The sequence below is a fragment of the Nymphaea colorata genome, chromosome 1 (assembly GCF_008831285.2).
Source record: "Nymphaea colorata isolate Beijing-Zhang1983 chromosome 1, ASM883128v2, whole genome shotgun sequence".
Lineage (NCBI taxonomy): Eukaryota > Viridiplantae > Streptophyta > Magnoliopsida > Nymphaeales > Nymphaeaceae > Nymphaea > Nymphaea colorata.
In genome coordinates, this window is record NC_045138.2 from 40,846,433 (window position 1) to 40,871,281 (window position 24,849).

General features: G+C 39.9%; 3 protein-coding genes, 1 long non-coding RNA gene and 1 other non-coding gene across 5 annotated transcripts; 4 read left to right on the plus strand and 1 right to left on the minus strand.

Annotated features, from left to right (window-relative positions):
• The first annotated feature begins 174 nt into the window (after positions 1–174).
• LOC116257606 (zerumbone synthase-like) lies at positions 175–1,658 on the plus strand. Its single transcript, XM_031634544.2, has 2 exons — positions 175–376; positions 582–1,658. The coding sequence occupies exons 1-2, from the start codon at positions 324–326 to the stop codon at positions 1,384–1,386; spliced, it is 858 nt and encodes a 285-aa protein (XP_031490404.1). The 5' UTR covers positions 175–323; the 3' UTR covers positions 1,387–1,658.
• A 4,448-nt stretch (positions 1,659–6,106) lies between these two features.
• Positions 6,107–7,412, plus strand: LOC116245783 (uncharacterized). Its single transcript, XR_004170600.2, has 3 exons — positions 6,107–6,245; positions 6,539–6,632; positions 7,128–7,412. It is a non-coding gene; the product is annotated as an uncharacterized LOC116245783 (long non-coding RNA).
• A 3,804-nt stretch (positions 7,413–11,216) lies between these two features.
• On the plus strand, positions 11,217–16,007 carry LOC116267896 (serine--glyoxylate aminotransferase). The gene is made up of 6 exons (XM_031649825.2): positions 11,217–11,375; positions 12,600–12,916; positions 13,663–13,947; positions 14,571–14,937; positions 15,380–15,590; positions 15,745–16,007. Exons 2-6 carry the CDS (start codon positions 12,712–12,714, stop codon positions 15,880–15,882), a joined length of 1,206 nt encoding a protein of 401 aa, XP_031505685.1. The 5' UTR covers positions 11,217–11,375; positions 12,600–12,711; the 3' UTR covers positions 15,883–16,007.
• Positions 16,008–18,575: 2,568 nt separating this feature from the next.
• Positions 18,576–18,793, plus strand: LOC116246549 (small nucleolar RNA U3). Its single transcript, XR_004170732.1, has one exon. It is a non-coding gene; the product is annotated as a small nucleolar RNA U3 (small nucleolar RNA).
• A 1,313-nt stretch (positions 18,794–20,106) lies between these two features.
• Positions 20,107–24,391, minus strand: LOC116246335 (L-galactono-1,4-lactone dehydrogenase 2, mitochondrial). Its single transcript, XM_031618165.2, has 6 exons — positions 23,526–24,391; positions 22,395–22,645; positions 22,068–22,253; positions 21,286–21,706; positions 20,687–20,827; positions 20,107–20,456 (listed from the first exon to the last, which is right to left on the minus strand). Exons 1-6 carry the CDS (start codon positions 24,168–24,170, stop codon positions 20,301–20,303), a joined length of 1,800 nt encoding a protein of 599 aa, XP_031474025.1. The 5' UTR covers positions 24,171–24,391; the 3' UTR covers positions 20,107–20,300.
• Positions 24,392–24,849: the final 458 nt, after the last annotated feature.

Sequence of the window (24,849 nt, forward strand, 5' to 3'; positions counted from 1 at the left end):
TTTGTTGATGGCTCCTTCACTCAATGCCAAGAAGCAAGGCAGCTAGTTTATGTGTTTCAATTGATCTTTCAATTGAAAAGGCTCTACTGTTCCCGTGCAATGTTGATTAATGGTAAAAAAGGGAGGGAGTCTCTTTCAAAGTGAGGACGTGGTTACTTAGTCACCACTAGAACCGACAGTTGCGCTACTCCAAGAGTTTAGAAGCACTCAGACGATCTACTCCCTCCCGGAAAACAGAAGATCTACTCCCTCGTTGCTTCCTGCTGGCCAAGGGAGACTCTATCTCGTCCTCCGCTTCTTCACGCTAATTGGCGGTGTTTTTAATGGCGACTGAAGCGGAGACTGTTGCTAAGGATGATTCCCTGTCTGCAAAAAGGCCCGCCTCTCTCTCCCTCTTTTGCTTGTGGCCGTTTCTCCTTGATCATGATTGATTCTACAGATCAAGTCCTCCCCATCACTAGAAACCCATCAGAAAGTGGCATTGTTGGTTTTGCTCTAGTTACTTGTTTGGCTCATCTCTCTCTCTCTCTCTCTCTCTCTCTGTTGTGCAATTGATGATGTTGGGGATGATGGGTTTGCAGGTTGGAAGGGAAAGTGGCGATCGTGACGGGAGGAGCGAGAGGGATCGGGCGGACCACGGCGGAGCTCTTCCACCAGCACGGCGCCAAGGTCATCATCGTGGACGTGCTGGACGAGCTTGGGCAGTCCGTCTGCGCGGCGCGGGGAGACCCCGACGGCTTCCTCTACTCCCAGGGCGACGTTACCGTCGAGGCCGACGTCGCGGCGGCCGTCGACCTCGCCCTCGCCCGCTTCGGCCGGCTCGACATTATGGTCAACAACGCCGGCGTGAGCGGCGGGAATGAGCGCCACGACATCCGCGAGATGGAGCTAGACAGATTCCGACGGGTGTTAGCCGTGAACGTCGACGGCGTTTTCTTGGGCATCAAGCATGCGGCACGGGCCATGGTTCCGAGGCGGAGCGGCAGCATCGTGTGCATCGGCAGTGTGGCCTCGACCATGGGAGGTTTCGGCCCCCACCCATACGCGGCGTCCAAGCATGCCGTCCTCGGGCTCACCCGCAGCGCTGCCGCAGACCTTGGCCGCCACGGCATCCGCGTCAACTGTGTCTCCCCCTACGGCGTGGCCACTCCGCTGGCGATTCCCTTCTCCGAGGGCGGCGACTCCTCCTCCTCCTCCATCGACGGGTTCCACCACTACGTCGGCCAGTTCGCCAACCTCAAGGGGGTGAACCTCACCGTCGACGACGTCGCTCAGGCCGTGCTCTACCTCGCCGGCGATGAGTCCAAGTACGTGAGTGGTCTCAACCTGGTGGTTGATGGCGGCTTCACATGCGTCAATCACAGCTTCGGCATTTACAAACCATGAAAACTCTCGCGCCATCCACGCCGTTATTAGGATTATATGAGGATGATTACGACTGTGATGGCGCTGATCCCCTTTGTCCGTCTCTCCCTCCAGCTCTTTTGAGGAAAGAATTGTAAGGATCATTACCTTTCCTGTAGTTTCCTTCGTGACAGTGTGGCTTCTACTTCATGTGTTTCACTCACGAATGTTATCGTACTGTGTCGTAAAAATTGGTTTTGAATCTTCAAATTCTGTTGAATAATTGACAAAAACATTTAGGGAATGTTTGATTACTTTAGATTTTAAGATTTGATGTGGACCTGACAAAATAATAATATGTTCTTTGTTGATGTGACAAAAGATACTCACGGTAAAATTTATGGTTTATCAAGCTAACGATCTCACCCCAAACTTGCGACCCATACTTAAAATCTTTATATTACTCTTTTTTTTATCAAGAAAATGTCGGAAAAAGGTCTTCGTGAGGATTTAAATCCAAAATCCAAGATTATCTAACGCGCTCTTAAAACTTTTATTTTCCAATAAACACTAACAATATAATTTTTATTATTTAAAGATGAAGTCTTTTAAAATGCTTGAAAATAATAAACGGGCACCTAGGGAGGTAGATTCAACCCTTGAACTCAATCTTTTAATGCCATAATGTCCAAAACAAATTGGAGATTAAAAAAGTGAAGCTCGTTTTTAACTCGCGTTCCACATTGGCTCTGCCCTACCTGGCCTCATTCAAAAATTGGATTAGGACCGGGCCACAACTGGCGCTCAGCTCCACCACCCACACCACACCTGACCTGATTACAATAAAATATATGAAAGATAAAAATAAAATATAATAATAATAATATATTTACAATTACTAAAATAAAACTATACATAAGTTAATGGAAGGAAAACAAAAACAATTTTCTTTTAACTATAATTTGGTCCTCTAACAAAAAAATTCTTAGTTTCTGGCAATGAAGATTGAACTCAACTTCTTTGTCGTTATATTTCTTTTTATGTTCTTCCATAGCCTTGGATTGGGTGGAATAGACATTCTGAAAACAACTAAATTTACCTTGTTCACAGAAATTAATGAACTTTAATTATAAAATATAAATAAACTTGGCTGTATTCAAAAGCAATGGTGATGCCATATGATTCGTTGACTAATTTATTTACATATTGACTCGTCAATTAGTTTTAACATTTTAATTTTTAAACGTTTGCGTCATTGGAGTCAAGGATATAGATGGAGACTTTCATCTAACTGCATTAAAATCCAGTAGAAAATATTCCCAATCGACATAAACATGGCCAAATCCGTTTGCCTCGGAGCATGCCAAGTGCTCTGTATCTCCACCAATAACTGTCCTACCCATTACTTCAACCAGTATAAAAGAAGCAAAGCCCACCTCCCTCTACTGGCTTTTGCTTTTCTAATGCCGAGTGTGACATCGGTGCATCATAAACTTAGATGGTCCAATGACTTAATATCCATGTACAAGTGGCAGGGATAGAGCCAGAAATTCTTCAGGAGGGCTAAATTAAAGTTTTTAAATTTTGATAATGGTCAAAATATCATTTTTCAAAATTTTTATATAAGACAAGTAAAATTGCCAGCCCCCTTGGCTCGGCGCCTGCAAGGCGGGGCCTTCTACTGCACCTCTGCATGATCAGGTATGCTGAGGCATTTGTCCCACCCTCAATAATCAACAAATGGTGTGGTTGGAGTCAACGTAATGGCAACATTTATTTTGGCCAGCTGTTTTGCAGTGTGGTGTTCTGCGTTTCTTTGGCAAACACAGCCATTACCTTTTGCTCGACCTTTTTACTCTTCGTTCAGGAATTTGAGGTTGTTAGTGAGAAGAACTCAAAGATGTTTGGTAAATCTTCAAAAGGAGTGATAAAATGGCCTTTATTGTACAAGTGCCCATGAAATGAAGGGAAAATCTGATGTTGCTAAGAAATATTATTTGAAGATAAGCAGAGATCAGAAACTGCAGGAGGCCGAACCTTCAGTGAAAGAGGAAGGTGAAATTTCTGAAACAGAAAAACGTGAAAAAATATCACCAGTACAAGGAAAAGATTAATCAAGAAACCAAAGAAGACAAGCGGAGAGAGTGGTGTGCAGATGTTATTCTGATGAATTGCGTACACTGAGGTGCCTGGAAAAATCGCAAACCACAAGTGACAACCATTCAGAAACAAAACAAGAATATGCAAGTGATTCCAGGTGATTTTCATGGGCACTCAACACAAACATCTGGCCCCATTAAGAGTTCAATCACCCGAATGCTCAAAACCGACGAGACCCAAACAAAGTGTCAGCCGAGCTCTCCAATGGTGTGGAATGATCTCAGCTGTGGACTGGATTCACATGTGCTGAGTAAAGCCCTGAAAATTCTACAGTTCAGTCAAAGGATTGATAGTCTCTGGTTCTTTCATCCCCAAAACCAGGATATGAAAACTCAAACCTTCCGAGGCACCCAATGTTTGAAGCTACAATTCAGTCAAGAATCAAGAGGAGAACACATGCATATCTGATAACCTGCTGACCCATCTCAATACCACAGCGAAAATCTCCTTTCCTTAATACAGGGTGCCTCTGATACCATATTGGAAGTATGGAATGAATAAAAGAAGTAGAAGATACAAGCTGTTCTGGATGAAGTTTTCCCTTCATTCAGTACCCCAACCAGGAATTGTGAAAAGAATATAAGGGTGCCTTTTCTCAGCCCTATAAGAGAAACTACACTTGGATTAAAGTAGTCTTCATACAGATTATGGCACAGCATCAAAGCTGAAATACCCTCAAGGATAACTCTAAGCAGCAATAAAGGGCAAGTAGAAAAGGGCATACGTACATTAGGATGCAATTTTCAGCAGAGAATGTGAAGAAGACAAAAGGATAGCATGATAGATAAGTGCCAGCGAGGTTAGTGAGTGACCCCTAAACCTTTAATAAGTTAGAGGAGGTGAGGGTTTGATAGTTGTATCTTGACATAATCCTGGTGAGCATCTGCAAGCACCAACAAAGCAAATAAATAAAAAAGTGTATCAGCTGGCTGGCGTACGATGTTCCATCTTTCAAGAAACCTTGTCCTGCATAACTGCTTGTATCATTTGCTAATATTCAAATGTTACGTTCTTCACCGGTGCTGTATAATGGAATTTTTTATGTTCCAGTATAATTCAGTACCTTTGGGCTAGCAATTGAAGTAAAAGCTGCAAATATTATAAAGCAGATGTGCTTTACAAGCACCTGTGGTATTAGTCACATTATTCCATTTTTATGTTGGCCAGTAGTTATCGGTCTCTTTTAGAATGGAAAGAATTGGTGCTCTAAATTGCACATGCATTATCTCAACGCCGATGGCACCTGTGACTACAGCAAACTGGAAGAATGAGTCCATTACAGGGTTCTTCAGATAAAACCTACAGTGACTAACTCTGACATGTTATGCTGCAGACTGCAGAATCGATAGATATTTATCCACATTTATAGAAACAAAAACTTTTGGACATACATATGCTTGGATCTGGAAGAGGTTTCCCACACATTAGAAACAGGAATATATATCAGATCTCCTGTTTGAAACAGGATTGCCGTAGGAAACGGTATTTTTCTGTCCTGTTGTGGCTCTGGATGCTCTTAACAAGGGACGCCATGATATGGCATGTAAAGATGTAATTAATTATCCGGACAAATCTGATGCGTTAAAAGATGCTTGTGGTAACTTTTTGTTGGCTCATCAAAGAAACAAAAATCACTCCCCTGTGTTTCATACTGTAACTTCTTTTGAAAAAAAAAAAATTGAAAAACCATTTTTTTCAACGTATTTTAGGCGGGAGATTGGGGGGTGTTGGTTTAACTTTCCGTGCCTACACCGCTTCACAAGTGTAAAACTCTGAGCAATTAATTATTTATACCATTGGAAGGTTTCTTTTTCCAACAAGTAACAAGCTGTTAGGAGGAGCAATGGCTTTTTTGCATGGACAACTGCAAACCATTTTTGTCTTGTAAGTTGCATTGAAGGCCAAGGCTTGGATATGAAGCATAGAAGAGAATATATTCGTTCTTTGAATCAAGTCTCTCTCTCTCTCTCTCTCTCTCTCTCTTTGAAGGGGCTCACAGATATTAGAAAAATTGTATCTCTGAGCATCTCACCGGATCTGAACTTTGGTGGTTGTACAACTGTGACTTCTTTTAAAGATAGTATATGTGATGGCTATTGGAATTTTCTCATCAAGACTGTGTACTGATACTTTTGAATGGTGGACGCTTTACATTTCAGACTTCTGGCCAGGAGGACTACCATCGATTTTGTGGTTGGCCAAATTTAGGTTCTGGAGATCATATTCCAAGCTGATATTGCCAGAAGGAGCACAATATATACAAATAGACGTATTCATCTCGAGAATATTAAATTCGGAGTCGAAGTTAGATGAGAAAGGGTAGTTTGGAAGTCAAAAGATGAGGTTGACAGTGGTGGAGTCAGGAATCTTGGTGGGAGTTTCCAGTGCACACGGTTTCGTTGGATCAACAATGGATTTTGTAAGAAGAAAGCGAACGCAAGAAGATAGAAGAAAGAAAAAAGAACACAAAGGAATAACCGAAAGTGAGAAAAGGAAAAGAAGCATATTGCTAAGCACGAAGCAAAGCTGAAGAAGAAAAGAACTCTTTATGCGTTCAGATTAATTAAACCCGACCATGCGAATATGCCATCACCGGAATGTACATATATAAAGCCAAGACATGATAGCGAGTAACTGTGCAACAGGACATACTCTGGACTAGTTGAGTTAGCTCCATCCTTCCTCCAAAATGCCTCCCTCTGATACGCAACAGGCAGAGCAGCAGCAGAAACCCCCACCAGGTTCACTCCCTTCTTCTGTCTTTACAAGTATTTCCGACTCATTTTTCTTGGAATCCACATCATAAACATGTTCATCATAAAGAAGCACCACTTGAGACATGTTTTTGCAAGTTGGTAGTTCTTTATGCCTGAGTATGCATGAAAAACCATAGGCTGTTGATCTTCAAACACTGAAGGCTTGCATCATGTATCTTATTAATCGAGAGATGACAGTCTAAGAGGTTAATTTTTCAATTCCAGTAAGCAGAACACATGTCTGTGCTCTTATGCTCAAGTGTCGCTTCTGTTACTAGGGTACCCTCAGCCTCAAGGGGATTCTCCTGCTCCAAAGAAGTCCAGGCGCCCAAGAACAGCAAAGAAAGGGGAGAGAGGATTCCTTGAAGGATGGTAAGCTAAGCAGTTGCACCAGCGTCAATACCATTTATGATTTATACGTTGAGATGTTTAACTCCTTTTAATATTTTTCCTTTTTTTATTTACTTGAGCAACCAAAAAGAAAAAAAAAGAGAGAAAAGAAGCGATTCCTCTCAAAGTGCTGGCCTCTTTTCTCTGTTCCCTCCTTGATAGTAAGCTGCAGTTAGGCAAAATTTCTGCCAGATTATGCTAACCAAGACCTGAATCAAGTATTGAATTCTCAGCCTCCTTTAAGGTTTTGAGGTCATCCTCCTAGTCAGGTGGCTGAGAGACTGATTTCTTCTGATAAAACGTCAAATTCTCTACAGGTGAAAAGTGAATTGGCAGTTACGTGTAAGAACATCTTTAGCCAAGAAACTTTTTCCAAGGGGATTCTTTGCGATGCAAACAGCCTTCATAAGCAAAATAAACCCTTTTCATCTACTCCAATATTAACTTCAATCTAATCTTCTTTTGTCACCACTGCAGCTTGGCGGGGCTTTGCTGCTGCTGGCTTTGCGAGGAATGCTGCTGCTGATTGCGTGACTGGTGCAGATGGCGATACGAATCTAGCTACCTGATTACCAACCATTAGTGTGTAACCTTCCTTTTGTGGGAGTTAACAATAACGTTGCATCATGTCTATGTTCTAAGCTCTAGATCTGTGAAGAAGTATGGCGATAAGATGGTTTTGTGATGAATAAAGTGGTTGTCAGTTTCTTGTAAGCAAATATGGTCTTTCAAGTATTTCCTACAGTAATTACTGGTCAAATGCACACAGACAAATACAATATTTAGAAAATGGAAAATAGAATAAAAATTTAAACAAAAGATATGTGATGAGATGCTTCGTATCACCTTGTAATTTCTCCTGAATTATAGCCAATTACTGCACAAAAGTGTCTTGCTTCTAATTTCTAACTACTCTCGAACCCTATAATAATGAACTGATTGAAATTTGCAACTACACAAAGAAATAATATTTTACAGAGGAAAGTGTGTGCGTGAGCAAAATGCGAAGAAATGTCTTCACACAGGCTGCAGAACGAATCCAGCAATCCGAGTTCTTTTTTTTTTTTTTTTTTGCTTTATTAATCAAGTAAAGTTCAAGTCAATATTTAAACTTGACAAATAAAATAAGTCGACCTCGAATCGTGTATGCTCGGCTTGAGCAAGATCGATTAGTCTCTTAAAATCATACTCGTTATATAAAATGTTTTTCAAGTAATGGTCATTATTTGTGGGTTTTCAAGTGGAATGTCCCACCTTCAGAACCCTTCAGGGGGCGTCTGGATGACAACCTCAAAAAATTAGTTTTCACAACAAAACCTGGTTTTGTTAAAACCTGATTTTTAAAGTAGTTTTCAGAACCGGGTTTGCTTGTTTGGATGGCAAGGCAAAAACCCGGATTTCACTTTTCAAAACATGGTTTTTGTTTGGATGACAAAGGAAATAGAATTTTGAAAACCTGGCTTGTACATGAGTTCCTAATAACATATCAAGATAAACATAAAGCACTCAAAAGGCACAACAAGGCTATTTATACTTTGAATTCGCTTATTCAAAAGAAACTCAATTCAGCCACCTTTGTCCAGATTTGAATCCTTCAAGCCGACTCAACTTTACTTTGTCTACACCAGCTTACATTAGAAATCGTTGTATGAAACCAAATCATAATGACAATCACAACAAAAAAAAGGGTAAGAGAGAGAAACTTTTACTTTCTTTTACTTTTTTTTTTTCAATAAAATTTGAATTTAAGCCCCACAATTTATATTATGAAAATGGCTCAAATGAGGAACTTAATGCTTCATTACCACAGAATGTCTACACCACCAAGTAAGTATTATGCTTCACAAAGCTTCATGTTAGTTTAAAATCGAACTCAGTAAAATTCTCAAAAATGAAAACTAGCTATTTGAAGCGTGATGTTGCACATGAGTAACTTAAAAAACATAACTTTCTTGCAAAGACGTGACATCCAAGATAAAAAGTGTGTTTATGCTATGAAATAACTGTTGTCCTGGAGAAGAAACATGAGTTCTGGATGAAAAATCTGGGGGTCCAGGTTTTTCATTGCCATGTCAAAAAAAAAAACCTTGTTTTGTGAAACCTGGGTTTGTCTGTATCTTTTGTTCATATATTAATAAAGAAGCAAACCCCTTCATCAGCAAATTGTTTCCTTGGCAGGAGCCTTTCTTTTGTTTCTCTTTTTTTCAAGATTTTGAAACAAAAAGATTCAAATAACTGTTTTTATGTATGTTTCGCATGCTACTCAGTAAGTAGGAACAAGCCTGAGCCTCAGTTTAGATGATTCTCACAGAAATCTCGCAATTTTCGAAAATCTCATGATATTTACGAGAGAAATAAATAAAACGAAAATATCGAGAAAATCTCATGTTATTTTTGAACATCTTGGTAGATTTTTTCACCACTTTTCACGATTTGTTATATTTTTTTCACTTTTTATTAGTTTCTCATTCATTTTATTTATTATACTTTTTAGGATTTTTAGTTTTTTTTTTTAATTTTCAGAGATTTTTTTTTGGAAAGTTTTTTTGGGAAAAACAACTTAGCCAAAATTATACCCCAAAAAAAAAAACATGACGATATTTTCTGGAGAATGATATTTATGACAATAGTTTAAATGTTGAAAAAAAAAAGTAGCTTCTAATGAGACTGATTTCTAGACAGACTAGACTGCGAATCACGGGTTCTGCTAAAACGTTACACACCGCTTACACTGTGTTCTCGAGACCGCCGTGGTTCACAGTTACCAGTCAGCCGAAATCCATATCCAGTTATATGTAAGAATCCAGATCCGGTTTGGGAACTTTTCACCCAAAACTTGGCAAGATATTGCTTCCCGATATATTTTGTAGTTCAGTTCTGTATCACATATTTACAATCCAAGTCTGAGTCTTACCACAATCCACTTGATCATCAATCTGCCTTATTGGTCAAACATAATAATGCTAAGAAGATGCATCCTAGGTGTCAACTTTTTGCTAAGACTCAGACCCCACCATGGTTGCTTCTCCTCTTACTGCAAGCACAGTCCGACTGGTAAACAAGTAGGTTCAGGTCACGGGCGGAGTCAAGATTTTTTTTCAGGGGTGAGACACAGTCCAACTTTTGAATTCAAGTGAAGCCAAACTAAATCCGAATCCAAATGACCAAACTAAAAATTTTCATTTTTTTCAATGTGTGTTTTTTTTTTCAATTTGTTGGGGTGGGGCCATGGCCTAGGCAGGCCCCCTCCCTCCGCCCGGGTCAGATCCTTCACCCAAATATTACAATTCTCCATTATTTTCATAAGCAGAAGATGCTTGTAAAAGAACTGAGTCTTTCTTCTACCTTAAAGGTTTTAGGGCTACTTAGAAACTTAAGTGAATTACATGACACACCAATCAACTAAAGTACTGGGCTCTTAAAGATGTTTATATGTAAAATTATTTCTCATCTCTTGGAAAAGCAAGGGGAGAAAGTTCACAATCCAAAAGTTCTTGGATATAAGGCCAAAGAACTACCATCACTGACAACACGTACGCTGACGACCGTTTCCAGTAAAATCTCTCGATAATAAAGTTGTCAAAGTTCTCGTTCTGCAGAAAAAGAGTACAATCGGTTTGGGATGGGAGCAAGAGACATATAGTCGGTGGAGAATTTTTACCCCTTTCTCTACGTTCATGAACCTTGTAGAGGCCATGCAGAAGGAATGGCTGTGGTAGAGTGATCGTTTATCGCTTTATCCATCCCCTCATCTCCAAGTTTTTCGTTTGAGGTCAGGATGATGTTGGGCATTTGTGGTTCTTGTTTTATTACGTGTTCTTGTGCATGTTCGCCTTTGCTTTCATCTTAGCCTGATTTCGTACCCATGAAAAATTTCATTGAGAGGCTTTTAATTTTCTTCACAGTTTTAATAATCTCATCTTTTGTTTTTCTACTTTTTAGTACTTGCCTAGGCATTTGTAAGATTTTTGGCTCAAGAAAAAAATAAAATAAGTCATTATTATGATTATTTTAATATGGGGACATTAATACGAATGTTTGATACTTTGGTGTTTTAAATTGCTTTTCTCTGTGCTTCATCCTCGAGCAGTTTATGCATGTAGGAGGCACTCCAAAGTTCTTCATGATATTAAATGCCCTTCGTGTGATTTTGATAAGTTCAAACTAAGGCCCTGTTTGATGGTTTTCTGGTGAACCTTGTTACTGAATCTGAGACGTTGGAAAATGTTGGAAGCTGGTGAATATTAGGTAAAAGATTTGTCTCCATAAAGACTACAAAAACAAAAGCATGCACACATGTATATGAAAGTTTATTTGCAAGACGTCGTGATTTATCATCTTTTCTTTCATGCTTTCATCTACTTTTTCCCTCTGTTCTTTTTCTTTTTTCCTTTTTCTAATTTGCATTAAGATCAATGAAGTCTAAGGAAGAAAGAGACTTGAAATCCCAGTCTTATTCTGAGACTGATTTTTATTAGTTTTCTTTCCTCTACACAATAGAGCAGCGTTTGTGGCCTCTCAAAGGCGTTAGTCCTTCTTATCTGCCACCTGGACAAGAAGGCAAAAAGGTTTGGCCCACTACCTACCCATTAAATTTGCAAGTTAGCGCCGTCTCTTTTTGGCCTCGTTCTATCTCATTCCCGCATCTGTGGGAGTGCCGCGAGTCTGACGAGGTGGTGGGAGCGAGGAGCAGAGACGCACACCACACAATTGTGATATAGCCCTGTGAGTTTTCTATCCCTTCTCTTCACTCCCACAGAAGCTCCATGAATTCTGCAGATTAATGATCTCTTCTGCTGTTTCTCTCCTGGTATCGGTACTGATTTTGATATTTATTTTCTAAGATCGAAGAGCTTTATATGCTGATTGCGGTCTTAGTTCAACGTACTAAAATTTATTTCAGAAAGTAGCTTTTGTGAGAATTTAAGTCCATGTCAATGATCCCACAAATCTTGATTGAGCTTAGTGTGGGGAGTCAAATTCTAGCCTTGTAAGTGTGGGGAACTTGAGACGGAGTCTTTAATGGGTTGGTTTTGATGGATTGTGAAACGTCGTCCCTCATGGTGTTGATAACACAGCAAGACCATGATGGTAACAGAATGGCTTGTGCGACGGTGTCGCTAATACAACAGTTAAGCAACAATGAATGGGTTTAATGGTTCTGCACCATGATTTTCTTTAGTAAATCAACCTCCCCACGTTACTACATGATGTGTAGGGAATCATCAATCAGCAAGCGTTTAGTGAGGCACTCTGTTCCTATCAGTAGTTCTGCAAAGTCTGACGAAAAAGGAAAAAGGAGAAAAAGGAAAGAAGGTTATGAACTACGGTGGTTATCAGGGCATTAGCAATAGCTAAACTACTGATCAATTCTTAGATAACTCATGCAATAACTCGTGGGCCTGTCTGTTTTTGTGTGTGGTTCAGCAGTGCAGAGTGTTGCTTATTTTTTCCTTGTTTTCTCAACTTCATCGGTTGGTGAAACTTGAAGATGGCGAATCCGTGCAACGAGAGTCGTAATCTTAGAAAGACGAAAGAGGTGCCGATATGGACTCTGTCATGTGCTTATGGTTCTTAAAATTGAATAAATTAATAGTGAGCACCGCGTTCTTATTCCCATATATCTAAATATGATATAAGTTCGTAGTGATGAGTTGAATATGAATCAATCTATTTGAACGCGAAAGCATGCATGTACATCAATTAAACATAGACGATTTACAGGGGAACCGTACTAGCCACTCACATATTGCAGATGTTATGTAACGGTTTGAAAATTACCTGAGTTGGTCCAAATTATACACAAGGATTGAGAGCCTGTCAATCATTCGTTATTAGTTACTACAAGAGAGCATGCATATGAAAAATTCACCACTGACTGTTCATCCTGTTTTTTTGCCATGGGTGAAGTTTCTCATTATCGGGGTTGTATGTGGAAATTTTTTGCAGGCAAAGCTCCAGCAGCAGGTTTGGTAGGGAAAAAGATAAGAAAAGACGAGGAGAAGAACTCTATCCGGATTCATCTGTTACTGTGGTGTACATCAGCAGTAGGTGAGACAAGATGGATTACGTATATGGACCAGGGAGGAACCATCTTTTTGTTCCGGGACCTGTCAACATTCCGGAGCCTGTCATCCGGGCCATGAACAGAAACAATGAGGATTACCGTTCTCCAGCTGTACCAGCTTTAACAAAAACTCTTCTGGAGGATGTAAAGAAGATTTTCAAAACAACCACTGGTACCCCATTCCTCTTCCCTACTACAGGTAACCAATCAACCTTACATGCATATTTATCTTTGTTTTAATATTTTGTGCAAAACATTCTGGAAAGGGGCTCTATTAACTGGCATGGTTATTTCAACCTGAGTTTCGTACATATGTTACCCCAGCCTATTCATGTTTCTATGGTGCAGGAGCAGATTTAAGTACTTGTCATGTCTTGGACTCTTGAATAGCTTGAGTAATTTGAACCAATATGGAAACATTTGGTAGGAACACATCCAATTTTGTGAACCGTGAAAGTTACACATTAAGCATACCATATAACTTCCAATTCCCTACTAGATTCTACTTTGACTACGCCTGAACTTGGTCATGTTTCAAAATTGCACCAAACACGGGTCCAATCACTTGTGTGGGCTACAAACAACTATAGTACAAATATCCTGCAGTGCCACTATATATTCTGCCAGTGGGAAAAACATGCCATCTTAAGTTGGTAAGCACTCTTGGCAGGAAAACTATTCAAGAGTAGCTCAATTTTCATTAGTACTGAAGCTAATTCTCTAGTACTCCTAAAGTATCTGGTCCTTGAAACTTTAGTCAAGGTAAGACTTCAAATTCATCTCATATGAGGTCTGACAGAGGAAAATGTCAGTCTTAGCATTGTTTTCAAGCATTACTGCATCAGTATCGGCCAAACGACAGCAATTTGGGAGGAGAGCTTGCTGTCTATAAAACTTTTTATTCATTATTCTAAATGACCAAATGGTTTTGCTTGCTTGAATCAGGGACTGGTGCATGGGAGAGTGCTTTGACAAACACACTATCACCTGGTGACAGGACTGTTTCATTTCTGATTGGCCAATTCAGTCTCCTGTGGATAGACCAACAGAAGCGACTCAACTTCAATGTTGATGTCATTGAGAGTGACTGGGGACAAGGAGCAAACCTCTCGATACTGGCTTCAAAACTTGCAGCGGACAGGTCTCACACCATCAAGGCTATTTGTATTGTTCACAATGAGACTGCAACTGGAGTTACCAACAACTTGGCAGCTGTTAGAAGAATCCTCGGTTAGTTTTTGCTTGAACTTATTAGATGCCTGTAACTGAGCTAGCTTTTAGAGCTGAGTTGCTCTATTGCCTTTGGAAATTAGAGACCAGCTTCATCTTGTCCATTGAAAAGGTGGGAATAATCTGATGTCTCATGCCATGGCAAACTCAGACTGAGCTAGCTTTTAAAGTTGAGTTGCTCTATGGCCTCTGGAAATTAGAGACCAGCTCCATCTTGTCTATTAAAAAGGTGGGAATACTCTGATGGTTCATGCCATGGCAAACTCAGTTTGTGTCATATCTAACACCCTACTTTGAAAAGTTTAATCTTGTATCTAAGATTGTGAGGGATCTTGGAGGACTTATAAAGAGAGTTGTTAAGTAGTTAAGTATCCTGGTTCTTAGCCTTTTTGAACTGGAACCAAATCTGCTAAGAGCCGTGTTGGGATCTGTCGAACCAGGAGCTGGTGCCCAGTGTGGGCTGGGTCGTTGTGGGCTGAGTTGTTACAGAACCTCATGGGTCCTCTTGGCATGAAATGGCAACTATGAATTGAGTGATATGACATGACTCAATCCTTTCTTATTTAACATATAATATTAAATTTGTCTGCAATGAAAAAGTTCACCTTGTTCATGTCAAACAGATGACTACAGGCATCCTGCACTGCTGCTTGTGGATGGAGTATCTTCAATATGTGCTCTTGATTTCCGTATGGATGAATGGGGAGTAGATGTTGCACTGACTGGGTCTCAGAAGGCTCTATCACTGCCCACCGGTATGGGCATCGTTTGTGCTAGTCCAAAAGCATTGGAAGCATCAAAATATGCTAAATCAGTAAGGGTGTTCTTTGATTGGAGTGACTACCTGAAGTTCTATAAGCTTGGAACATATTGGCCATACACACCTTCAATTCAACTTCTCTACGGGCTAAGAGCAGCACTTGACCTCATATTTGAAGAGGGTCTTGACAATGTGATTGCCAGGCATACACGCCTAGGGAAAGCAACAAGGTAATTTTGATTAGTATAGTACAAGAACCAAGATAATTTCATGAAAGTTGTATCAACTCAGTCTACAATTTACACTTGTTTGTTTGAGGTTTTACTGTTACTTGACATGAACAGCTTCAATCAACTCATGTTAAAGTGCACTTTCGTAGCTTCACAAATCTCAAACTTGATAATTAATTACACTCATGCGCAATGTCTAGCATTTGCTTTGAAAGTAAATATACATGAACATTCCAAATGGTATCCTCCATATGGGCTATCAGTAAGGTCACTTCTTGAACATGCCTTTTATTGATCGGCAATAGTTCCTTTTATTTTCAAACGTGTACCTGTTATTACCAATTTTTTTCAAATCGATCTGTAAAGTGTCTCCAAGGAAGAATAATACAGTTCTGTTTGACTTCTTTTTTGTTTGAGGTAACCATCATTATTTTGAATGCAGACTTGCTGTTGAAGCATGGGGCTTGAAGAACTGCACTCAAAAAGAAGAATGGTTCAGTGACACAGTCACAGCCGTGCTAGTTCCTCCATCCATTGACAGTTCTGAAATAGTTAAGAGGGCTTGGAAAAGATACAATCTGAGTTTAGGATTGGGTTTGAACAAAGTGGCTGGCAAGGTGTTCAGAATAGGGCATCTTGGCAATCTGAATGAGGTACCTGATTTGCTTCTTTTATATAGCTACTTTGATTTCATAATAGGCAATTTTCTCAGATGCTTGTGGATCTCAAGTGTTCACATATAGTCGATATGTATGAGATATTTTTTAGCATTCAGTTTGATGTTCTATGCTTTTGGTGTATTTTCAGCTACAACTGCTGGGTTGCTTGGCTGGAGTGGAGATGATACTCAAGGATGTTGGATATCCGGTGAAGTTAGGGAGTGGAGTGGCAGCTGCTTCTGCTTACCTGCAGAACTCAATCCCTCTGATTCCTTCTCGAGTCTAATGTTTTTTTATATGGTTTTTCTCTCGTTTTAGCACGTCAGAATCTGTATAAAAGTCTACTCTGCACTCTTTGAGGCTATGTATGCCATTTTCTTTCATGCATAATTTTAATCCTTGATTTTCAAATTCTCGCTTCACTTGGTATGAGTTCGACCAATCAAAGTGTTGTCAAACTCTGGACCCCAATCACAAAGATCGACGAACAAAAGTAAGAAAACTTTGTCGTGACATTTTGAATTTCTGCGAAAGTATCATAATAATATCATGATGTTTTGTAAAAACATTTGTCGAAAACTCATAATCTCATAATGTTTCTACCCTGTTTTATTATATATATATATATATATATATATATATATATATATATATATATATATATTCGGATGAACACTTGAAAAGAAACTCGTTACTAAGAACCCAAACTTACGTGTGACTAGAGAAGAGAGAGAGAGAGAGATGTCCTCTTTTTTTTTATGTGGTGAATTGGATGTTGCTGAGCCCAACTTGTCTAGTTGTCTTCTTTTTTCTTTTTTGATGAATTTGGATGTTGGCAGAGATAAACCTGCCTTCTTTCTTCTTATGTGATGATTTTGGATGTTGGTAGAACTATTCATGCTTTGCCCCGAGATAACTTTTCAAGGATACAGAAATCTCCTAATCTGTAGACCGTCGCTAGGCCCTGTGAAATAACCTAGGGGGCCTTAACCATCCGCATCTATCTATTATATCTAACCATTTACTTCTGCACAATCAGCCTTAATGGCGTAGACAAAATTTCTGGCTAGGAGCATTAACACTTTAAATTGTAAATTTTTAAGGGGCACCAATATATAAATAAGGAAATGGCTATGAAATATTGATAAAGATGTGGGCAATTTCCCACACATGCACACGCTTACCTCCGCTGCTTTTAATGGAAACACCCTCCGATTGAAATTTAGTTCCTTTTTGCCTTACTGTATCAGACTAATTGAATCCGATTTGGGGTCAACAACCATATTTTGGGAACCATTTATGTCCCTCTATCTATTTGAATAAAGATCGATTGCTTGCTTTAATAGTTTTAAATATTTTCTTTATTGGGATGAGGTACGTTAGTTATTACCTTAGGATGTTAAGATAACATGCTAAGTAGAGAAGCACTTTTTATGGGGCTCACAAAAAGTGTATAAAGCCAACATTGAGCTCGATCGAAACTCAACTCCAATAGTGCAAATGGTATGGTTTGGCTTTCGATAATGTAAACTATAAATAACTAGAGACCAAATCAAATTCTCATCCCACTTGAAGATCTTAAAGTTCAACACCGCAACCAGGTTGGAGGGAGAGCCTAGTCCTAGCGGCACCCTTTGAGTTGGTTTACTTAATTTCTTTACAGGCTCTTGCAGCGAAAGTTTGATGAAGAAGATGATGCAACAGAATTTGTTTGGGGACGACAAAAGGAAAAGATGTGTGTGTGTGTGTGAAAGATGTAAAGTGGCAACAATTAGCTATACCCTCTTTGCTGAATTGGTAAAAGCTGCACTTCAAGCTGAATTGTTAGTTGAAGCGGAACAGAAGCGCCAAGAGAAGCCATGAGAAGGGCGTGGGTTCAGGTCATGGCAGACTAGTCAGGTAAGTAAACAAAGAACAAGTGTTGGGTTCTACTCGACGGCAGCAATTAGTCAGGCCATGTTTACTAGAGTCATGAGTTCCAATTCAGGTATCTCCAATCAGAAGACACCTTTTGTGGTCGTCGACATCAGAGTGCCGCATCAGTAGCAGGGTTATTAAATATAAACAGAGATTTCCACCTTTTGAATTGTGGTCGTAGATATCAAGGGGAGTACTACCAATGAACACCAGATTGTTTATCATGCTACATTTAATACTCTTTCTGCTGGAAAGAATGGTACATCTATGAGGGAGTACTGAAAGATCAGGAACACTTGTAGAGGCTGAAATTCAATTTCTCAACAAAATACAGGAATTCTGTGTTTGTCCTACGGCAATCTCTGTTTGGATCTTTTATATTTAAAGCTAATCTATTCCAACAAACTTGTTCTGTAGTAGCGGTTGCCTAACTCCTGCTAAAGCAAAACCTTCTTAAATATGACATTCATAAAGAGGTAGACACAAGCATCTTGATGCGGATAACACGATTATACAGTTCCAATGAGAGTAACAGCATCGTGTATCGCTAGCATCCAATGACCCAACTTTCAATTTTTTTTAACGTAATAGAAAAACTGCCATTGATTTTAACATCCAAAATTTGCAGAGTTATTGGTGCATCAGTTCCTGCATCTTTGTGCACTTCTTCTCATCCCAGGATGTCACGGTTCCCCAGCATTTGATCTACATGGTTGCAGTATCTTTCTCTACGGAGGTTGTTTATAGCAGCAGAAGAATTCCTTGCGAAGAATTTCAGCAAGATTGGTTGTTGTAGCAGAATGTCTGGGGAAACTAATGATAGTTGTAAGCCTTGTGGCGTTCCATAAGGCGACGAGGTTATTCGTCGATTCAAACTCCCGTCCCCAGACAGCGTCGGACCTTGTCCTTCTTATCGTGCGTGTCTCGGAAGATCGGCTCGAGCTCCTCGATGGCCGTGAGATGGGCGACATCCAGGAGAGTCATAGTACCACTTTTAGTCCTGTATCGAGAGTTTTACAGGATTCCGTTGTCTGTATAACATCTGCGTGTTCAACATCCACCACGACCTTACTTGAACAGGATCTGTTCTATAGGTTGTACAACTGAATCCTTAATCCCTAAGGAGACAGAGATCAAAGTCTGGACGATGAAGCATAACCTCTTGACCTGAGCGTGAATGCCTGTCGGGTTTTGGGCGGTAGTCCATCTCCCATTAGCGGAGGATCGTTCCCTGGTTGACTGGTTCGGCCGGGGATGGTCTTGAGGTTGTCTGACAGACCCCAAATGAATTTTTTTTACCCAATCTCCCATCTTTTTTGTTTTTTCTCCCATTATTTGAAGCTCCTAGATGTTAATCAAAAATTTATTTTGTGAAGTAGAGTTGTATTTTAGAACGGAAACAAGGTACTAATTGATCTTCCAGCTTTCCGGGGAGATCCAAGTAACAAACCACTTACTCCAGAAGAATGAAGGCTAGGTGTTTGGTAAGAGATGCATACATCGGGACTACATGAACATTGTGTACTTTGTTTGGAGTGTTAAGTTGTTGTTGAATCTTGAATGATATTCATATTCAGAGTGGGTTCTTTAAACCAAAAATATGGTGTTTTACAAATATATATCCCAAAAACACGATGGTTTTTCTTATCCAACGCTATCCTAAGATTGAATATACTTTGGTCCAAAATAAACCTCAATAAACTGGACATATATTTGTTTTACACTTTAGTAATACTTTTTATTATTCTCTCAGCATATCATGGTAACAGTAAAGAAAAGGGTCTATGACTCCGCTTGTGAGGTTTAGCTCATAACCTCACGAAAGTGAAGGAGAGGGTGGGAAGTAAAAAAATTAAGGTGAAAAGTTTAAAATTGGATGTATATAAGAAACATAGATCAAGTATTATACGAGTCAAAAAATAAACTAAAGTTCCAAAACCGTAACTAATTGTTTGTATTCCTACTTGTCTGACATGAAAAATGAAAGATGCTTCAATGCCCTTTAATTGTTTTTTGTTTTTCTCTGAAGTGGCAAAAGCTGAAATTAAGTAGATTGTGCAAAATTATGGTAAAATTTAACTCTTTTATTTACTTTAAGCCTCTCTCCAGGTAAACGAATCTCTTGTTTGCACACTTTTTTAATGGGTTTATTTAATTCCTTTACAGGCCCTTACATGGTAATACATTCTTCAGCCTTTGTGCTTATTTTTTAACCATTTCACTCTAATTTATTAGGGCCTTAATCTGAATCCACATACAAAAGCCAGATCAAAACTCAGAGAGTGTGCGAGAGAGAGAGGGGTCCTAGATTGAAACCAACGCATGCATATGGACATCAAATTTATCTAAACTCATACTATAATCACCCGGGAATTTCAATCTCAACGTCCATAACAAATATATATTATCATGCCACTTTTTAATTGAAATCTCATTATATAGTAATTAGCGGGATGCTCTAGAGTAATTGATGACAAAGCATGTGATATTTGAATGTGAGAAAACGTCGTGAATTTCCCTGTTGAAACTGAAATCATCTCCGACTTTTTAAGGAGTGCAGAGAAGTAATTGGGCTCTGATATGATTTCTGGTCTACGGAAGAAAATATTGGTACAACCATTCTTATTGAATGAAATCTGGCTGTAATGCCAGATGGGGACGATGACATGAAGAAGAGGAACTCGCAACAATTGTGGGAAGACAATCAATCCCATATAGTTATGTTACAGAGAGATCCACCCTCTCCGCAGACAAAGAATCAACACTGTGTCACACAAATTTATGCATCTAGATGGAGTCCGAAGGGAACAGCTTCTCCAGCATGCCATTGGAAAGAATTTTATTAGGATCCAACTCCATGCGTGCTTTATTATAAGCATCAATGGGGAACCGTTTCGTCAGCCTCTCTTGCAGATCGTGGAGCTCATCTTTATCCCTCGGCACCTGCAAACATTACTCCAGGTGATGGTCCAGACTCCAGAAAGATCCAGTGTTCAATGTTCCAGACAATCTAAAAAGTGAACAATTTTTTCCCTTTTTCTAGAGAAGAAAATGATAACATGAACTCGGACATGCAAGCAAATTAGAACCAGCCTTATTCCTTCAATCTTAATAGTAAAATTATTGATTAAAAAGATAGACTTTGTTCATTGCCAGGCTAGTTTGTTGATTACCTCGATTTTAGCCCAGTGTTCATAGGCATGGTACTTGTCCCACAATGCAGTCTGTGTCAAACCTCGATACTTGAAGAACTCATCAGTTATCTCCTTCCTTTGGCGGGCATCCATAGTCGGCAGGTACATGATTATGCCAACCTGAGAAAAGGAGATGCTATGAGCCAAATGCATTGCAAATATTTTACAATAATTTTTCTTTACGCTTCACATGACTGAGTCCTTGATTCTCCTAAGGTTGAAAAGGAATGAGATATAACAATAGAAAAATGGATATCAAAGTTCATGAGTAGCAAGATTATGAAGATGAACCAATATAAAAAACATTCATATAGGTGCAAAGTGCAAGCGATCACTGTGCTACAGGTCCAACTAAAGCAAAGCACTTGAAGCCCTGAATAACTGTAGTTTCAATGGAAAACTGATACGTGCAGAATCAAAGGCCTTACGCACAACTAAGTCAAAAAGAAACTCGAAAGGAAAGGAATCAGTATTTAAGACTGAAGACCCGATAAGCATGCAAGATTTAGTCCCAAAATAGGTAAAACTCAACAAATATCTTAAAAAAACAACTGCTACGAAGTGCTATAATGGCTCACCCAAGAAAATATATCATCTTCACCCAAGCTTGATGCGGGGCTCATGCTGCTCTGGCTTCGAGCAGTCCAACGCTGCTCAATTGGGGCAGGAGCTGGTATGCCTTCTTTTTCTATGTGTTTCTTCAGCTCTTCAATGTAGCTAAGGTCTTTCATGCTAGGATTCGAAAGAGTTCCAGCTGGAAAGCATGTTTCCGAGACCCACTGCTGGCCTCCACAATCAAACCCAAGAATTTCATCACTCCAACCAACTCTATACCCCTCTGACTTCCTCCAGTATTCTGCCTCAGCAAGGTTTACTCGTCTCACATGATCCTTGTTAAGGGGGTCAAGTGCAAGAAGCTTATCCCGAAGCTCTGTAAATGAAGACTCATTAACATCGTGTCCGTCCTCTTTTTCTGGACTGCCAGCAGTGTCTTGCACTCTGTAGACAACCATAAGGTGCTATTAGAGAGACAATTAGCAAGCAATAATACTAAACATGCATGATCATAGAAAACATCGTTACTACTTTTACAACAGACACTTCTACTGAAACAAATGAACATGTCTCAGTGTTTCAGTTATTGCTAGTCATTGTCTCATTCATGATGCTGGTATTATCTTGATAGAAGGCAGTACGTCGCAAACATAAGGAAATTAGGCAATCTGACTTCTTTAATTCAGGAAAAAGAGAAGACCATCTCAAAGCATTGATCTCCACACCATGCAGCTTAAATGAGTAATGGCAAAGACAATATCCATTTTCAATTGAAATCAGTAATTTATTCTTTAGTTGATTTTACCTGTATTGTTTGCATGATTCAAGGTACAGGTCACGGACTTGTTGCAGAGCTTCATCCTTGCTATACTTCGGGACAAACTTTGGTGGACCCTTGCGGTTAGAAAGGGGATTGCAACTCACTACCACAACAGTATCAGTGTACGGAATCCATAGATATTTTAGATGCTTATTCTCTGCCAACCATTTCCTGAAAAATGAGACAGAAACATGTAACTGGGAGTAATGATATTCAAGTTACATTCTATCCATCTGCAAAATAAAAGTTTGATAGTAAATTTCCGGCAAAGTGCAAAGATATACGAATTATCATGTGTGAAACAGTAATTACTTGTGATTCTTTGATATCTCTTTAAAGTTAGAGATAAATGTGTGCTCAACAAGCTGATGTCTGTCAACACACTGGATAGTAACCTCAGCCACAACCCCAAGTCCTCCAAGACCGCAGCGAGCCAGATAAAATAGTTCTGGGTCCTTTTCCTTCGATAGCTCTATTGTACCTTTGGCAGGGGTAACTAGTTTCATACTAATTATTTGTTCATCCATGGGAGGCAGCATAGCTCCTGTACCATGAGCACCAACCTGGAAAGGAACATTAGAACCAAACAAAGAAATGAAATTTGGAAACAGACCACCGGAACTTGTGGCCTATAAACGTAATGAAATAGAGAACTATTCATTATTCGCAATGGAAAAGAATGAAGAGGGAATAAACAGAGTGAAAACCAGCTCAATCGGATATTCAACTGCACTAAAACTCGTAGTGCAACATCCTGGTTCTAGCAAGTATGGTTTTACAAAGAAATCATTTATCGAATTAGATCACCGAAAAAATCTCTACAAATCTGTCACACTCATTCACATGGGAAAAAGGAACATATGGTTTAGTTAAATTTAGTGGAGAACACCGTGAATTTTTTACACCGGAGGCCAACAAATCCTTCTCCAGAAATACCCGATCCTGGACTTCAGTTGAAACAAAACATTCATATGTCACTCATAGATAGGTAAACACTAATCTCATCCACCACAAATTAGTCAGTTCCAATAAAAGCAACCCCAGCACGTACCACTAGCATCCCATGTCTCAGCTTTCAATATCTCTCCCTAACATAACTATCGTCTTTCTTCCTCCTCTTCCACGTTAACACACAAAAATGTCCCCATACAATTAGCCCACGAGTAAAATCTCACGGTTCATTATTTTGCCAGAATTTCTGGAAGATTATGCGATAGTTATGACCCACCACTTCGTGAACAGATTATTTATATTGACTCAAATCACTGGACAACCAGTTTCTCCATCATCATCAGCTCATCAACTTGCCCATCGTTTCCGAATGATTGCTACTAATATGGCTTCAATTCCTCCTAAATATGCAAATTAATTGTCCATAATTGATCAAATTAAAGAATGTGGGATGATCGGGACAAAGAAGAAGAAGAAGAAGAAGAGGCCCACCTGAATGATTCCACCGACTTGCTGCTCTCTAATGGAGGCAAAGTTCTGCAAAGTGAGCCCATACTGCTTCAGCTCATCTACGAGCTGCGAAACGCGCGCGCCCGCCTGAACCCTGACCGTCTTCTTGTGGACGTCCACCTCCAAGACCTTATCCATCAATGCCAAATTGATCATGCCCTTCCTATGGAGCCCGATCCCGTTGGGCGAGAGCCCGGAACCCACGGGCCGGATCTTGGCCTTCTTCTCGTGCGCGTCCCGAACGATCGACTCGAGTTCCTCGATGCTCTCGGGCTGCAGGAACGTCCTGGTGCGCACCTCATGGGTGCCGCTCCAGTTGGTGACTGTGTGGAGGTCGTCGGGGAGAGGCGCGTAGCGGAAGAGGGCAGCCTTCTTGTGCTTCGCGTCCTCCGGCAAAGGGAACGAGTAGTAGGTGGCGACTCCGCAGCCGAGGAGCAGGGCGAAGTAGCCCAAGTACTTCCTGATCTCCGCCTCTGACCCGGAGGAAGAAGGAGAAGGTGAGGAGGAGAATGGGCGGAGCAGGAGGCGGAGCTCGGCGTCTGGATAAAGTCGACGGTTGTAGTGTTGGTGGAGGAGAAGCAATGGCGGCGGCGACTTGCACAGACAGCGAAACGATCTCGACAGCATCTTTCTCTTCTCCGACAGTTGTAGGGGTTCAGGGTTTTCCCTGGTCGACAGAGAAGAAGAATTGCTGCTCACGCTTCCATGGAGATGGGCGGCAAGAGAGAGGATGGAAGTCGGAAGAGCAGTGACGAGCTTGCATTTCCGCGGTAGATCGGGTGCGAGTGAAGATCCAGATCCAGAATGAGTGCAAGTGGATCTGAGGATCGTCGACACTGATATCTCCACATAGGTGTTTGAACTTTGAAAAATGGATCCATTACAAATCGAAACTAGATCTGATCTAATACAGAAGTATCTGATCTATTTCGCTGTTCGCTCCTCACAGGCTGCGCAGGGATTAATCGACGCAACGATGACACCAATGCCATATAATATATTATAATATATATATATATATATATATATATTAAAGTTAATGGCTAAAATCATTGAATTCATCATTAAAAAAGCCATAAAAACGTTGTATTTTTTTTTTACCAACGACTTTTTAAATTTTAACCATCGAAGAAGATCTCATGCACGACTTATATACAAGAATTTTGATCATATATATATATATATAATGATTCGGTTTATGTAGAGTCACTTAGCTGAGTGAGAATAGGAAAGAAAAACAATGAACAAAAATAAATACACTTTTATCAAGTAGTATTATCTAAAGTCACTTAAACAATGAAAGTGA

Coding starts and splice junctions, on each gene's coding strand:
- LOC116257606 (XM_031634544.2), top strand. CDS start 324: ATGGCGACTGAAGCGGAGACTGTTGCTAAGGATGATTCCCTGTCTGCA. Junction 377..581: donor GATTCCCTGTCTGCAAAAAG/GCCCGCCTCTCT, acceptor ATGGGTTTGCAG/GTTGGAAGGGAAAGTGGCGA.
- LOC116267896 (XM_031649825.2), top strand. CDS start 12,712: ATGGATTACGTATATGGACCAGGGAGGAACCATCTTTTTGTTCCGGGA. Junction 14,938..15,379: donor CGCCTAGGGAAAGCAACAAG/GTAATTTTGATT, acceptor TTTTGAATGCAG/ACTTGCTGTTGAAGCATGGG. Junction 15,591..15,744: donor ATCTTGGCAATCTGAATGAG/GTACCTGATTTG, acceptor GTGTATTTTCAG/CTACAACTGCTGGGTTGCTT.
- LOC116246335 (XM_031618165.2), bottom strand. CDS start 24,170: ATGCTGTCGAGATCGTTTCGCTGTCTGTGCAAGTCGCCGCCGCCATTG. Junction 21,707..22,067: donor GAATCATGCAAACAATACAG/GTAAAATCAACT, acceptor GGTTGTCTACAG/AGTGCAAGACACTGCTGGCA. Junction 20,457..20,686: donor AACACTGGGCTAAAATCGAG/GTAATCAACAAA, acceptor TAATGTTTGCAG/GTGCCGAGGGATAAAGATGA.